This window comes from Lepidochelys olivacea, assembly GCF_965140295.1.
Source record: "Lepidochelys olivacea isolate rLepOli2 genome assembly, chromosome: 3".
NCBI lineage: Eukaryota > Metazoa > Chordata > Testudines > Cheloniidae > Lepidochelys > Lepidochelys olivacea.
Window position 1 is genome coordinate 120,361,718 of NC_140413.1, and position 17,300 is coordinate 120,379,017.

Sequence of the window (17,300 nt, forward strand, 5' to 3'; positions counted from 1 at the left end):
AGTCTCTCGTCCTCATGGTTGAAGAGCAAAGTTTGAAAATGTGACTGAAGTGTATCCTAAAGGCTTAGAAACCAGATGGCAAAGAAGAAATAACCCAAAATGTGTGGGGTGGGTTTTTTTGTTTTGTGTTTTTTTTGGAAATCTCATGATTTTCTGGTGCCTGATTCATTACTTTTGAATGCTTGGGATTAGCAATACTGCTAGTTAGACCATCAAAGAAAAGTCATTATTTATTAACTGCGAGACACACATCTTTTTAACTATAGGGTTTTGGGTTTTTTTGTTCTCCTAATTTTAATAAAATGCATCTACACAGGTTCTTCCCCTGCTTTAGTCGGCTTATCTTACCCTCTGACAATCCCTATCCTTCCTTGTAAATGCAGTAATTAAATATTTTAAAAATAGGTGTTATATTAAATATTAAAAATATTAAATATTAATAAAAATGTTAAACACAAAGCGCCGGTCACTGTAGTTAACTTATGCAAGTTGAATGCCGAATTTGTAAATATGCCTTTTTATCACGTTAGTAATTTAAAAGCCATCCCCTCGCTAATGATACCAGTATACCAGAATTGAACAATGTTTGCTCCCTTTCTCTTTTGTATATTTTTTGTAAATATATAATAACTACAGCAGCACACAGGCTTTCATTACTCGAGACTAGCCTGATTTTGAAATCCATTTGTTTATTCAGCAACTGTATTTGTGAATTTGTTATTCCACCTTAATTTGAAATATATTTTTAGGAGAATCTGATCTCAATGAAGCAATAACAGAAGCAGGAAAAACATATGAAGAAATTGCCAGTCTCGTGGCAGAACAGGTATGAAAACTCTAATAGAATGCAAGTCAATCCAGTATACATTACATGACAACATACAATGGGATTTGATCACGTTTTCCTTCTGCTCTGACTTTCTTGCAGAGTTACTTAATACATTTTTACATCCATAAGAAAATCAATATTTCAAAATTGCCTTATAATTTAACTTTAACTTTACTCCTGGGGACATTCTGTGCAAAAAATTGAAAAATTTCTGTGGATAATATTTTAAAATTCTGCAAACTTTATTTATCAAAATAATAACACCACATAATCACACTGGTTTCAATTATTTTGGTAATTATTTCAAAATACCTGTCAGCAAGTATGTCTGAAACAAAACACACACACACACACACTCACTCTCTCTCTCTTCCCCCCCCCCCCCCACCCCAGGAGTAGAGAGTTAAAGAAACTCCTATGATAACCCAGTTTTGTTTCTCTGTCCCTTCTCCCCCCCAGCCGAGCCCAGCTACAGGGCCCCTCCCTGCCCAGATACCCAAAACCCCTCCCCCCCCCCCAGAGCCCAGGGATCCAGAGGGAGAAACAGTCTGATGCTTGGTCCCAGGCTTGCATGGAATTTCCCTGCACACTGCCATCTCTGTCCCTCAGGGCATGCTGGGAACTGCAGCTGCTAGGAACCCTCTAGCTCCCTCCCTCCCTTTCTCTTCCCTTCCCTTCCCTTCCCCCCTCCCCCCCCAAACACACACACAGCATCTTCGATGTATAAGCTGGGCTCTGTCAGGTCCACCATCCCCTAGTGGCAGCTAGCAGCACAGCCCATTTCTGCGGGGGAAACCAAATTCTCCACACTCAATGTTAAATTCTGCATTGTGCATTGGCACAGAATTCCCCCAGGAGAAATAACTTGCATTATAAATTATTTCTCTTCTCTATGTCAGCTGAAAGAATGATGCTAGAAAAGGATCTCCTTTGTATCAGACATCTTGGCCTTCAATAGATCAAATTGATTATCTCCACAACTGATTAAATGCGACTTTGTGGTGTCAGCACAGGCTGTCTACTAGGTCTCACACTGTTACTAATGCCATTAAAGCAATGATGGGAAATTTTTCAAAAACTTTTAGTATGGACAGTGGCTTGGGTCTAGATCATGCTGCCCCTCATATGTATTGTTTTGTCTCATTACTTCATTGGGTTTAACTTTTAAGTCCCTAATTTTAAAAAATGGATCCTGTACCTGCCTCAGTGTTCAGGCCTTAAATTTGGCTTTGTTTAGGACCTGCTGACTGTTCATGTAATGCTTAATCTCCAGAGTCCAAAGTTATTTTCAAATCCATCGTTACATTAGGAAGTGATGTGGTTTTTTTTAAAACACCTTAACTTTTTGAAAGTAACAGCTGGTTGGGTACATTTATCTGCACTGTATTTGTGGATAATGATTTGTTTTGTCACTGCTGAGGTTGGAAAAACTCTTCAGTGGAACCTTGAGATTACTAGCTACAATAATTTAAGTAAAATATGGAACACAAGCTTTTTAAAAGTGGCATTGAGTGTTTACCCTATTGATTTTATGTTCACTGAGGCCCCCGAACTTCTGTTCCCTGATATAGCCTTATATATTAAAAATAATGGGACAATCTTCACTGCCTTTACATGTATTCCAGCTAAAGACTGGACATTAAAGTGTTTTCAAAATCCATAAATTCTTGTCTTTATCTAGACCTAGTGTTCTTTACATTGGGTGGCAGCGAATTTTAAATACAATAATCTTTTTCTCATGTTATAATTTTTTTTCTTCTGCCTCTGGATATTTTTTTGGCCTTACAGCTCTTGTTCAATATGTGTAACTTTCTATTCAATTCTGACATTAATATGACATAAATATTTCTTTCTTAATAATTGCTGAATTCTCTTTATTAGCCAAGGAAAGATCTCCATTTTCTGATGGAAACTAATCATGAATACAAGGGATTTCTTGGTTGCTTCCCTGACATTATAGGAGCTCACAAGGTAACTGTTTTTGGGGGTGGAGTATGGATGGGAGAGGAGTTCACAGGACAGATGAAGTTGGGGGCATAGTGGGGAGTAAAAGGGAGGGATGTGCATGTATAAAATCAATACTTTGCCTGTCCTGCACTCAGATATTTAATTTGCCCATACCCCTAATGTCCATATTGCTGGAAACCTGTAGGAAGATAGCAATGGAATCTTTGCAAATGAGAAATTCTCAGGGGAGGAGGGGATTTTTTTTTTTGAAGGCCTTTTTCAAAACTATTGTTCTTTTAGCAATAATCATGAAATTTCTAGCTTTTCATCAGCATTTATTCAACCTTAAAAGTAGTTTATAGTGGTGGAGGCTCGTAATGTCCTTTACCTTTATACAACTAATGAAGCTAATGTGACCATCTGATATAAGAATAGACCAATATTAATACAAAAAAAATTATAGTATAAAGAATTGTATGAGCACAAAAAAGGGGCTCATTCTAAGTAGCTGATTTGCCAGGCACACCTTAATTCTCCCACAAATAAAGTACAAATGACTAAATATTCCTACTAGTCAAAGGCTACATAAACGTCATTAAGTCACTGATAGTAAATGGGTCCTTTTGGGAAATAAGTTCTCTTGAAGCAGTTTACATTGCACAAATCTTGGATGATTAGATAATAGGTCCTAGAAGCATTTGGAAGCTGGAAGTGTTTAGATATGGTCCATCTAGAACTCCATTATATTTTGGAAGCTTGGCCTATTATCACCTCCTATAAATATGTATGTTAACTTTTGTGTATCAAACCCTGTTTCAGTGTGCTTGTAATCAGTGCTCATGTCTTCTGCCGTTTCCCCCCACTGGCATAATCAGAAGATATCTAAAATTAAACAACACATTTTGGGGGAAAGTACTGAAAGGCAAAATCAGATTTGTACACATGCTATGGGTCTGTCAAGTTGTTGTTTTAAGCCGATGGTTCTCAAACTTTTATACTGGTGACCCCTTTCACATAGCAAGCCTCTGAGTGCGACCCCCCCCCCTTATAAATTAAAAACACTTCTTAATACATTTAACACAATTCTAAATGCTTGCGGCAAAGCAAGGTTTGGGGTGGGGGCTAACGTGTAATAATCTTGCAACCCCCGAGGAGTCCTGACCCCCAGTTTGAGAACCCCTGTTTTAAGCTAATATGATAACCTTTAATTGGTTGTTGTTTTAATCATCCTGCATTTTGGTCTTAACAGGGAGCAATAGAAAAAGTGAAGGAAAGCGATAAATTAGTCGCAACCAGTAAAATAACACCACAGGATAAGCAGAACATGGTGAAGCGTGTAAGCACCATGGCTTATGCATTACAAGGTAAAACAAACTTGAAGTTCAGTGACAATGTTACAGACTCTGAAACACTAGTTAAGAGGAAAATTTTAAAGGGAAATCCTGTGCTGCACTAGGAATAAGAATATGTAGCACTTTTCATCCATAGATCTCAAAGAGCTTTACAAATTAGGTCAGCACCCTCACCTTTTACAGATGGGTAAACTGAGGTAGAATGGGACAGTGACTTGCCCAAGGTCATCAGCAGGTAGTGGCAGAGTCAGGAGTAGGATCCAGGCCTCCTGAGTCTCAGTCCAGGACTCTAGCCACTAGGCAATGCTGCCTCCCTAGGAGGTTTGCTAGTAGAATTTACTTCTACGTAATGTCCCCAACTGCATTTGCTATTGAGAATTCGAGTCTGAAAAACAGCAAATGGTATTTTACTTCGTACCAAAGTGCTTGTTTTTTACAGCCAAAGTTTTAGAGTTGGTGCAAGTACATTTTAGTTTCAAAGAACAGGAGTAGCTGGAGTCCTTTATGGGAGAGAGCTGTACTCGGAAAACTTTCCAGCCCAAACAAAATCTTTTAAGTGCTTGCCTGCATCAGGATATAAAACTAATGAAGGCCATTGATTGTTTCTTGATGGTAGATCTTATCTGCTGGGTATTGATTGTGTTCTGTAGAATTACTTCCATACCTAGCCACAAGCCAAACTGCTAAATTCTGTGATTCTATCAGATCTTGCAAGTTAAATAGGCAGGCTGGGTCAGTATTTGAATGAGAGACCAAGATGCTGCAATTCAAGATGTTGAGGATTCGATAAGTGATGCTCTTTCCTCAGAGTCAACACTGAACCAATGTTTCCATACAGTATTGGGTGACCGTGCTTGACAGCAGCAATCTTTGCACTAATTAATAAAAATTACCGCTTTTCACTTTTCATAAGAATGTGGATGTTAACCCCAACATCCTTGCCAAATTCCAGTTTAAGTAATTCCATTTTTGCCTACAGTTTTTAGATTGGATACAATATCCTTTTTATTTCATTTAGTAAACTCTGTTGCTGTGTATTATTATATAACTGTTGATCGACACCAAACGTGGCTGCATTTCAGTGACTGATGAATCCCTATTGTGTGACTTAATTTGTTTGTAAAGTAATGTAAGCTCCATGGAGAAAAGATACTATAAAAGTGCAAAGTAATAGTATTCCCAAAGTAATTGCACTGACTGCATTTGGTGCTGAATTGGGTTAAAAAAAAAAGACTGCACTCCTAGTTAACACAGTAACTAATCCGAACTAATGAAACTGCTCTTGTTGATGAGCATTTTTCTAAATTAATTTGTATCCTGTGTTTTGACTACAGCGGAGATGAATCATTTCCACAGTAACCGGATTTATGACTACAATAACGTGATCCGCCTCTACCTGGAACAGCAGGCACAGTTTTATGAAACGGTAAGTTGCAGCATATCAATGCTGGTTTCTCGTGCATGCTGTGAGGCCACTTATTTTATCTGTCAGAAACGCTAGCTGTGTATTAATCATTCTGCATGTGCACATCTCTTTGAAAGCAGTTGCTTGAAAGGCAATTTTACATTTAATTTAACAAAAAAGTACAGGAACAAAGGATGAACTGAAAGAACATTTTCTGTAGAGACTTCCAAAACCAAAACTTTGCAGCACATGGAACTTAACATATAATATATTACACTCAGATTGACTTCTTTAAAATAACATTATTAAAGCTGCTAAGTCAAGCACTGGAAGTTAGGAAATGCTTATGCTCACCTAATGAGCAGCTCTTTGATATTTTTACTCCTGGGGAAATTCTGCGCAACTGCAATGCAGCAGAAAATTGCCCCCTGCAGAATCCCTTTGCTTCCTTGCAGGAAATGGTTTCTGTGGGGAAGCAAAGAGAAACTGCACCAGTGCTCACTCACCCCTCATGGCAGCTCAGACACGTCTGTTCAAGCAGCTCGGGGAAGAGGGGTCTGGTGATGTCCTGGCCACCCAGGGATCTTAATCCCAGTTTAGGGAGGGGGGGGGGGGGATGGAGTTGCACCTCCTCCTTCCCTGCATGGAGCAGCCAGAGCTGGGTCAGATCAAGCCCCAGAAACTTCCCCTGGCTGATGGAAGCTCTGCATCTTGGGGGGAGGATGTGCCTGTGTGGGGGTGAGGCTTGGGGGGAGAGTTCCAGGTGCAGAGTGGGGGTGGTGGGGAAGCTCCCTGTACAGTGACCCCTCCCCCCACCCATGCACCTGGAACCCCCACACCAAGCTTCCTCCATTTCAGGAGTTCCCTGCACCCAGAACTCCTTCCCCAACCCCACTGAGCCTCATCCGCTGCATCAGGAGACCCCAGACCCCCACCCCACTGAGCCCCAATTAGCTGCACCCTGAACCCCAACCCCACCAAGTTCCAGTCCCCACCCCTACTGAGCCCTAACCACCTTCACCTCGTGCCCCCCCCCCCGAGTCTCATTCCCCCTGCACCCAGAACTTCACACCAAGCCCCTGTGCACCCAGATTCCCCCCTGCACCCAGACGGCCCACTGAGCTGCCCACACCCAGACTGCACCACACAGAACCCTGGTACTTTTGAGGGAATTCTGCACTGAAAAATTTAAATTTCTGCAAGATTCTGCATATTTTATTTGTCAAAATAACCCAATATAATCACACCATTTTCAATTATTTTGGTAATTTATTTCAAAATATTTGTCAGCAAATAATTTGAAAATGGTGTTGTTTTGACAAATATACAGAATTTTGCAGAATTGTAAAATATTGTGCGCGGAATATTTTTTTGGTGCAGAATTCCCTCAGGAGTAAATTTTGTTTTCTCTTTATTCAGTATGGGGCCACGCCCCTTATTTACTGCACGCTCTTCAAACCCTGTTTTGAAGACAGACTTATTACTTGCCTCATGGACCTTTCTATGGTGCTCAACTGAAGTCATTGGGAGCTATGCTTTGAACGTATAAAGTGCTATATTATGCTAACTACTCTGAAAAATCAAGTCCAAGGCATCTCAAATAAAGTACTTAAAATTTGTGGCTACTTTTGACCTTCATCTCTCTGTGTGTCATCTTTCTGTCTGTAAATGGGAATAATACCCCTCGCTCATCACACAGACATTGTGAAAATAGATTAATTAGTGTTTGACTAGTGTACAGTAAATAAGTCCTAGAAACATACATTGACCAACAAGGAGAAAAACTAAATATTGAATAGTTGCTCATTAAGTGAGTACCATCCATCCAGTGCATTGAATGGGGGGGAGGATCCTGTGGGAAAAACTAGTATGTGATCATGTAATCAAAGACTGTACAATGGTGCATACGCACAAAAGGTCTTGCTAAGTTTGCACAGGCAACTTTAATTCTGGCTTTTTCTAACTTTTGAATGCTTCACTTAACAAATCTGATGTAGTATTTGTACATAATTGATTAGGGTTTTTCAAAATGCAAACTGATAAGACAGAAATTTCGTCATGTGGCATCTTATTGAAACCCCCCCCCCCCCATGAGTCATCAGTAGAATAGGAGCCTTTTATATTCACAGCACATAGACTATTGCCACTTGAACTAATGGAGTAACTAATAGCAATAATAAATTGTCATTTTCTGTGGGGACCAGCACTAAAAGGTGAAGAGAAACGCACTTTGCCAGTGGATTTCATGGATATTTCCTGACAGTAGAAGAATGGTTAGTCTCAAGAAACCTGGGTTTCTCTTCAGGCTCTGAAGGGGGAGTGTTAGTGGAACATTCTTCTGCCTGTTCCACACCCCTGGCTCCTTGTCCCAGTCCTATTCTTCTTGCCTATCCAGTCCCAGTCTCCATTCTTCGGGCTTCTTGTTCCAGGCCCATTTTCCCTGTCTTCCCAGTCTGCTTGTCCTAGTTCCAGTCTGCTTGCCCAGACAGTCCCAGTTCCTTTCTCCTGCCCCCACCCCCTCCGAGCTCCCAGTCCCACTCAGCCTCCTGCCCAGGCTCCTCATCAGATCTGTCTTCTCCTCACTGCCCATTTCCCTCATCTGAGTCTGCACCCCATCTGCTTGTCAAATCTGTCGTCCTTTTCCTCTGCCCCTCCTCCGCCTATTGGTTTACAGTCTCAGTCTCCCCTATCTCCGAATCTGATTTTAGAGACCACTCCCCTGCCAACTGGTTCCTGGCTTTGACCCCCATAATTTCCACACCATCTCCCAGCCTCTTCCCATCCCCCAGTCAGAGTTTCTCTCCTCCCCGCCAGCCCAGTTTTCCGAGACTCTTTTTGTCCTAAACTATTACTGTCCTACTTTCCCTCTCCCAGTCCAGCTTTTCCCCCCCCTGTATTCATATCAGACCACTTCCTCCTCCCTATTGCCTGGGTGCCAGTAGGGTCATCATTGGGAGCACAAGAGACCGGCCCCCTGCTCTGTTCTGGTGTCTGGACCAGAGCAGCAGGGAGGAGCAGCTATTACAGATTTTGCCCTGATGGCTGGAGCAAGCTCAGTTGCCCTGTAAGGATGGTGATGCAGTCAGGGGAGCACTAGGAGATAGGAGGGATTGAACATACACATTGAAGACTGAATCTTTAGAGAGTTTAGCTGTTAAACTTTTACATTTCTAGTGGGCATGTGTGAACTGCAACTTCAAAGGCTTAGTTTTACCAAATTTGGTTGGATTTTCATGGGGACAGCACAAGGCCCATTCCTGATACAAGATACAAAACACCAAACACTGCCTAATTTTAAGTCTCCGTTCCAAAGCATGAGCTCTTAAAAGAAAAGGTTGCTAGAATTTTTTAACATGTGCATAACAATGTATTTTTATGTCAGCTCATTCCTAGAAATCGCTAAACCATTTTCACTGAAATTTTCAAAAAGATTCAGCCTGTGCCAGAAACCCAGCCTGGGAAATTTCAGCCCAAGTGGTTAAAGTTCGGCATACAACTGAAAAACAGGGTCTTACAGTGTTGGGCAACTTCAATAGGTAGTGCTACCAGATTTTACAGCTGTCTGACAGAATCACACAGAGAAAGGTGGTGATAATGATCCCCTATCTGCCAGCAAGGTGATTTCACTCTCTGGTGCAGCTGCAGTTAGCATTACCCCTGCTCTCTCCAGAGTAAATGTGGCCAAAACTGCAAATTAAGCGCCACCCCATACTGCCAGGCTGGTGTAAAATAGATTTAGCGTAAATGAGAATTGGGTCCTACAAGTTTAATGGCAAGTGGCCAGACTAACTATTAATACTATGAATAACACATGAGAACATGCAATAATGGTATGTTCTTGAGTAAAATAATAACTGGCAGCTAAGTGACCCCCTCAGAAACACCTAACTGATTGAAATTATTGTCCAGACATTACGGTCGTGTGTGTGTGTGTGTTTGGAAAAACCACCCAGTGTGCATGACAGATCACACCTAGCCAGTCTGTTAAATCCAAGCATGAATGGGTTTATGTGTATGGCCCCCTTTTTGATATTAGTTCAAGAATTCTCATCCACCAAGTAGTAATGTAAGTTGCATCCACATTTGCTGGCAGGAACTCAAGACCTTCTTAGCCTAAAGAGTTAAGCTTTAACGGGTGAGATTTTTTTTTTAATTTAAACAAAGTTGCATCACTGCCTGAGCAAATGACAATTGTCCAAATACTGAAGAAACAATACACTGTTATGGTTTGGAGCTTTATCTATTAGGATTAAAGTTAAACGTTTTATTGCTGAATTTCAGCAGGGCATTAATTGGCTGTTAGTTCCTATAACTACCCTTCAAATTCCTTTAGGTGATCAACATGAAATTCTAAAACCAGAACTTAATAGATTACTGAAAGGAAAGCAAATGGTCTTGAATTAAGTGTGTATCTAGCTTGCGTTGATATTCCCATTGTCAAGCTGTCTCGAGTGGCTCAGGATCGTGAGTACCAACCAGCCTCAGAGCAGACCGTTACAAACCAGGGCACAAACCCTGGAATTGGCGGCTGTGATTGCAGAGCCATTGGCCATTATCTTTGAAAACTCGTGGCGAACCGGGGAAGTCCCGGATGACTGGAAAAAGGCTAAGGTAGTGCCAATCTTTAAAAAAGGGAAGAAGGAGGATCCTGGGAACTACAGGCCAGTCAGCCTCACCTCAGTCCCTAGAAAAATCATGGAGCAGGTCCTCAAAGAATCAATTCTGAAGCACTTGCATGAGACGAAGGTGATCAGGAACAGCCAGCATGGATTCACCAAGGGAAGGTCTTGCCTGACTAATCTAATCGCCTTTTATGATTACTGGTTCTGTGGATGAAGGGAAAGCAGCGGATGGATTGTTTCTTGACTTTAGCAAAGCTTTTGACACGGTCTCCCACAGTATTCTTGTCAGCAAGTTAAGGAAGTATGGGCTGGATGAATGCACTATAAGGTGGGTAGAAAGCTGGCTAGATTGTCGGGCTCAACGGGTAGTGATCAATGGCTCCATGTCTAGTTGGCAGCCGGTATCAAGTGGAGTGCCCCAAGGGTCGGTCCTGGGGCCGGTTTTGTTCAATATCTTCATAAATGATCTGGAGGATGGTGTGGATTGCACTCTCAGCAAATTTGCGGATGATACTAAACTGGGAGGAGTGGTAGATACGCTGGAGGGGAGGGATAGGAGACAGAAGGACCTAGACAAATTGGAGGATTGGGCCAAAAGAAATCTGATGAGGTTCAATAAGGATAAGTGCAGGGTCCTGCACTTAGGACGGAAGAACCCAATGCACCGCTACAGACTAGGGACCAAATGGCTAGGCAGCAGTTCTGCGGAAAAGGACCTAGGGGTGACAGTGGACGAGAAGCTGGATATGAGTCAGCAGTGTGCCCTTGTTGCCAAGAAGGCCAATGGCATTTTGGGATGTATAAGTAGGGGCATAGCGAGCAGATCGAGGGACGTGATCGTTCCCCTCTATTCGACATTGGTGAGGCCTCATCTGGAGTACTGTGTCCAGTTTTGGGCCCCACACTTCAAGAAGGATGTGGATAAATTGGAGAGAGTCCAGCGAAGGGCAACAAAAATGATTAGGGGACTGGAACACATGACTTATGAGGAGAGGCTGAGGGAGCTGGGATTGTTTAGCCTGCAGAAGAGAAGAATGAGGGGGGATTTGATAGCTGCTTTCAACTACCTGAAAGGGGGTTCCAAAGAGGATGGCTCTAGACTGTTCTCAATGGTAGCAGATGACAGAATGAGGAGTAATGGTCTCAAGTTGCAGTGGGGGAGGTTTAGATTGGATATTAGGAAAAACTTTTTCACTAAGAGGGTGGTGAAACACTGGAATGCGTTACCTAGGGAGGTGGTAGAATCTCCTTCCTTAGAGGTATTTAAGGTCAGGCTTGACAAAGCCCTGGCTGGGATGATTTAACTGGGAATTGGTCCTGCTTCGAGCAGGGGGTTGGACTAGATGACCTTCAGGGGTCCCTTCCAACCCTGATATTCTATGATTCTATGAAACCTCAAACTGGTTGTATGTTCTATACTTAGATTTCACGAGTATTAAGTGTCCACTCCTTAAGCACTATCAGAGCTGTAACATGGAGTTAGACTGGAGTACCCAAGAGGACTGTCTATCTTGCCACCTAGTTAAGCCTGCCTTTGTGATAGATGGTGCCTTACACCTGAAATCACAGCAATATTCAGGTTGCTCAGAGTCCCAAAAAAGTCACTTACCCCAAGTCAGTTGTACCCTACATCTCTCACAAAAGACAACTAAGAAAAGAAAAGAAATTAGTTATTTACAAGATTAAAGTAGGTAAATATACATACACAAGAGTTAGCCTAATGATCCAAAAGGGTAACAGAAGATGCTGTAATATGCAAGCTCATATGTCCTTCAGGGCTAACCCAGGCCAAGCCCTGGGGAGCTCTTGTTTATGCTTAGAAATCTTCACCCCTCAGAATTCAAGCAGCATAGAGATACAGTTCCTTCCATCAGGGATATTTTACTCCTGGGGGAATTCTGCGCCAAAAAATTAAAAATTCTGCACACTATTTTAAAATTCTGCAAATTGTATTTGTCAAACACTACATAATCATGCCAGTTTCAATTTGGTAATTTATTTCAAAATACCTGTAACAATAAAGACACTCATTCACTCTGTACTCCTTGGGGGGGAAGAGAGTGAGTTAAAGAAACGCCTAGGACAACCCAGTTCCTGTTTCTTTTCCACCCCTCCAAGCCCAGCTGGGGAACCAGACACCCACAACCCCTCCCTCTGAGTCCAGCCATGGGGCCCCTCTCCCAGCCAATATACCTGAACCTCTGCCCAGCCCCCTCCCTCCCAGAACCCAGCTGCAGGGTCAACCCAGTGCACACACTTCCTCCCAGAACCCAGCTTTGTCCCTGTCCCCCCAGCCCAGACACCCTTCCCCCTACTGCCCAGGGATCCAGAAGAGGACCCATGCTTCTGGGTCCTATGCTTGTTTGGAGTTTCCTGCGCACCACTGTCTCCTTCCCTCAGGGCATGTTGGGAACTGCAGGTGCCAGGAATCCTCCCGCTCCTCCTCCCCCTCCCCCTCCCCACCCTGCAATGTCTTCTATGTATGACCTGGGCTCTGCTGGGTCCAGAAGCTCCTAGTGGTGGCCAGCAGCACTGCAGCCCATTTCTGTGGGAGAAAGAAAATTATGCGCAAAAAACATTCATTTCTGCAAAATTCTGCATTGTGCAGTGGCATTGGATTCCGCCAGGAGCAATTTACTCTCTCCCTTCAGAATTCAAACTGATGGGATGAGTCCACCTACATCTTTTCATGGTGTGTGTGTGTGTGGTGTGGGGGGCAATCAACAAAGTCTTTGTTCTTTGAGGTTTTACAATGGCTGATTTTGTTTCAGTGGGCCTTCTTGGTGGGCAGGACCAACACCTTCTGTTTCTACATAGCTGTTTGACGACTTACACAATTACAGAGCATTACAATGTAAATACTTAATATAACCTTATAACATCTGTACTGCATGTTATAAGATGAAATGATTGTAGGATGCTGCATGTATTAAAGTCTAAACACCAAACACATTCTTATAAATCTAATACATATTTTAACACTAACATACTGGTGAGCGAGACCGGTTTTTGGCTATGCATTTGTCATTTTTCAGTGAGGCCTAGGGGCATTGGCATGAGCTGGCACCTGGTCTGCCAGCGTCACACCCATCAAAATGAAAATTCTCTCCAGTTTAAATGTAAAAACAAATGTGTGCAAATCATTGCAAGTGACAGTATCTCAAAGTACATCTGAGGTCAAATCACAGATCCAAATATCTGTAAACAGAAAGTGGTAGGAGTCTAATCTCCCCACAAATCAACAGTGACTGATAGTATGTTGGGATATTATGTGTGGAATAAGTTTATGATTTTAGTCCCTACAAAGGACTTAAGAAGAAAACACTAGCACCACAGTATAGGGTTGGATTTTAGGGGATTTCCAGAAAAGTTCTTTCCTGGTTGTCTGTGTGTGTGTTGCCTTCTACACTGGAAAGGAAAATGACGTGCCAGCAACATGGGAAAGTAGAATAAAGGAAATATGACTTCTTTACTTTGGTTCCCGGTAGCTGTATAACTTTAAGTAGCTGAAAGAAAGAGTTTATATGCTTAGTCTCCACTAGCCTTTTTCCCTTAGTCTCAGACTCCTAGACCTACTTCAGACTTGCATATTTGTAAGTGGTTTCAAAATGATGTGATTTACATTTTGAGGCGCCAGAAGATGATGTGGCTTAAAGTATAAGTAAGCTTACCTCTAATTTACACACTCTTAACTCCCTTTTCTTGCTGCTCTTGGCCCACTTCTTTCAGTCCTTCAGTGTATCACTAGTAGTATAGGTGGATGAGACCTTGAATGGGGTTTATTTGGCGTAACATACATGTTGTGAGAGCGTCTTGAAGTTGTAAGTTTTGAACTGAGACTCCTATGCTCAGATGCCCCTCTGAATTTATACCAGAATATTTGTGGTTAAAGCCACTTAAGAGTCTAAAAAATTATTTTTAGTTACAAAAGAGAGAGGAACTGAACAGCTCAAAGGCTTGGTAATGGAATATGAAACCTTTTGCCCCTGGGTGAGCAGAAATGGTTGTTGCTATTAGGTGGATCTTCAGTCTAATTGTTTGTCTCACTGCAGTTGCTACTGGATATATCACAAAAAGCATCCCATCAAATTGCGCTAATTGGCAACTATGGGGTCTCTGCAGAAAAGCACCGAATGGGCCTTAAGAAGTATCGAACCTCTTGCCACTGAAGTGTCCCTCCAAGTCAGGGCTAAGGCACATTGGTACAACAGTGTAGGAACCTTGCACTGGCCATCTTGTGTTCTGTCACTAGCTAGAGGTATGGAGAGTCCAGAGCTGTCAATCCGATATCTTTCATGAACACTATAAATACACAGAATCGTTAACTGGGGTAGGAAAGCACTGCATCCACTAATACTGTTTTCCTAAGTTGAACATTTAATATTTGAGGAATGAATCAACTGAAATTTTCTTGGCAGAGAGCTCTAAGATGAGCATGAAAGCTATGTAATTTAAATATGTAAAGTAGTCATGCTATTCATGTGTTCTTTTTGTTTGTTCCAGATTGCACAAAAACTGAGGCAGGCACTTGGCCGCTTTCCGGTGATGTAGAAATAAACTGGGATGGATAACGAAGAACAACTCCGAAGTGCTTTTCTGATTTGAGGGCAATGCGACTAAAAAGTTTTAGTGTTTGCCATCCAAGAAACCAAAAAACACCACACCAAAAGGAAAAAAAATCTGAATTGCAAAAAACAGTTAAAATAATTTAAGATGTTTACTGTTCTCCGCATTAGTCTTTGCCAGCCAAAAAAACAAAATCTGAATTGCAGAAAGAGTGAAACTAATTTGATGTTTACTTCTTCAGTCTAAATGCACCAGTTATTTAGGTATATATATTTATCTTGAACACTCTCCCTCCATATCTATCTTTTAAACAAAAGCTGTCTCTTGCTAGAAAGTGCTCTCAGTTGTAGGGCTCGAAATTGTCAAACTAGTCTGCATTTCCATGGATTACAAACAGATTCATGGTTTGTCATTTCTTCCAGATCTTAACTAGTGTCAGATCATGAGGTATTTTTTTCATTTAAAAAAAGTGACTAAGCCAGAAAAAGATGGTTTTTATTTTTTTATTTTCCTTATATACCATTCAGCCTTTTGTTGAAATTCCTTTCAGCAGTCATGTAAAGTTTGTGTATGTTTCAGTTGCACACTCAAGATAATCTCTTAAGATTGTTGTTTTGTTGATCATTTTGCTCTATATGGTTATGCTTTCCAACATGTACTTCCAGCACAGTCTCCATAACATGATGGCTGGCAAATTGTTCACTTTTTTCCATAATTACTTAATATTCCGTTCTTGTGGAACAAAGCCTTAGAGCTTGTGTGCGTTGGGCTCTCCCTCCCTTCCTGGCCATGCACTGTGCAAAGAAGAGACATTAACCAAGGAAAGAGCCATTCCAGGAAACTGGAAAAATATTCTTTCACACCAGCAGTCTGACTCCATTAAATATTATTCAGCCATGGGCTACCTCTGATAGGGTACTCAGTGCTGTGTCCTGGCCATCATCTTCCCCTTTGCCATACAGAAGTCAGAGTATCTGCAGAGATGACACTTCCAGTCACTTTTGACCCCAAGTGACAGGAGTCCCCAGATTACTACCCAACTCAGGTTTTCACATAGTACTACAACATGCTACTGGCTCCCATTCAGCTTAAAAAAAAATGAATCTACAGCCACTAAAAGGAAGAGGGGGGGGAAATTCTAGTACAAACTGAAGCATGACCTCTGAGGTGTTGAATGAAATCCAGGATGTGTGGCAAATAAGTTATTAAAAATAATACTGTAGGTGCAAATGAGGTATGGTGTTCACCGCACATGAATGGCACAATTATTGTCTTTACTAACGAAGTGCCACTAAACAACTACACTTTAGGCAAACTTCTGATAGTTACCGTCCAGTATTTCACTTAATGCCACAAGCAAGCCAGGATGCCAAACTGCAGCTTTTGCTAGAATCTTCCTTCAAATATAAACAACTTAAGGAATAATTTATTTTACTCACAAAGCCATGATAAGTGACGGGTACATTTTGTTGATTCTATTGTTGCCTTACTATGTTGTGTATTGCTGTTATTTTTGTGAAATATTTTTACAATAAAAGAAAAATCTGGATCTGCCTGAATAACATGAAAACAAAAAGTCACTAAGCCTGAGTCCAGATGCTCTTTAGTAGCACAGGTTTTGTTCATATTTTATAAATACTTTGTTTTCCCTCAATTTAGTTTTCTTCCAAATTCCATAGAGCAGTGTTTGATACAGCCATTTAAATATATGTAAAAATTGTAAAGAATGTGTATAAATGTTTTACACCAAATGTAAGATCTTTCCTGCATGTAGAAGCAACCTATAAAATAAATTGTTACGACGTGTACAGTAAATTCTGAAAGCACCTCTTCAAACCAACATTTTTTCAGCCTTTGTATATTCATTTTTCTGTGATGAAAGTTCTTTGTAACTGGTTCTTAGCTGGGGGGAATTCTTTTACCAAGCTTTGAGCTGACCCTGATGCACAAGTTGCAGGTTGTGCATCTTTTAGTGGAGATGGTTTGGGAATCTAAGCATAAGGTGTGCATTTCCAGTGTGGGGAAGCTGTGTTTGTAACACCTATGTCAGACATATAAAACTATTTAAAACAAGCAAATCTGTTTAAGTCCTAGAAAATAAATTCCTTAGACTAATATATATTTATGTATACCCATAAGACTGTTTTCTTGAGAAGATCATACAGCTTCTTAACTTGAAGATGTAGCGTGAGGTGCAAATGTGTCCTACATTGCTTTGCTTCATCAGGTTATGCAACCTGGCCAGCAGAAGAATGAAAAAGCATCCTCACTTTTTCCATAAAGAATGTAGGAGAGAAGGCAAATACCAGACTACTCAGTTTTGCTGCCTGCGAGTTAAAAAACAGTCAAGCAGTACGTTGGTATTGCTAGAGGAAGATGGGTCCATGAGAAGGAAGTGGTCTACTGAATGAAAATGTCGGCAGGTTCTCGGCTTAATTATTTAAATGGGAAACGAGGGGATCATTCAGTTAGTTAGCACCAGAGATTTGGAGAGCACAGCAGTGCAAGACTTTCCTAGTGTTAGTACTACAGCTCACCATGCCCACCTGTAAGCAATAAAATGTGAGAAGAGTACACTG

The 17,300-nt window shown here is 41.4% G+C and overlaps 1 protein-coding gene across 3 annotated transcripts in view; it reads left to right on the plus strand.

Moving 5' to 3' along the window:
- Window positions 1–16,536, plus strand: part of SNX9 (sorting nexin 9) — a 98,862-nt gene extending 82,326 nt beyond the window's left edge. For all 3 annotated transcript variants that reach the window (XM_084624694.1, XM_084624693.1, XM_084624695.1), the window contains 5 exons: window positions 750–826; window positions 2,711–2,800; window positions 4,026–4,140; window positions 5,463–5,554; window positions 14,659–16,536. In XM_084624694.1, the coding sequence (XP_084480820.1) occupies window positions 750–826; window positions 2,711–2,800; window positions 4,026–4,140; window positions 5,463–5,554; window positions 14,659–14,706 (422 nt within the window). In that variant the 3' untranslated portion in view covers window positions 14,707–16,536. The remainder of the gene's footprint in view (window positions 1–749; window positions 827–2,710; window positions 2,801–4,025; window positions 4,141–5,462; window positions 5,555–14,658) is intronic.
- The last annotated feature ends 764 nt before the right edge of the window (window positions 16,537–17,300 follow it).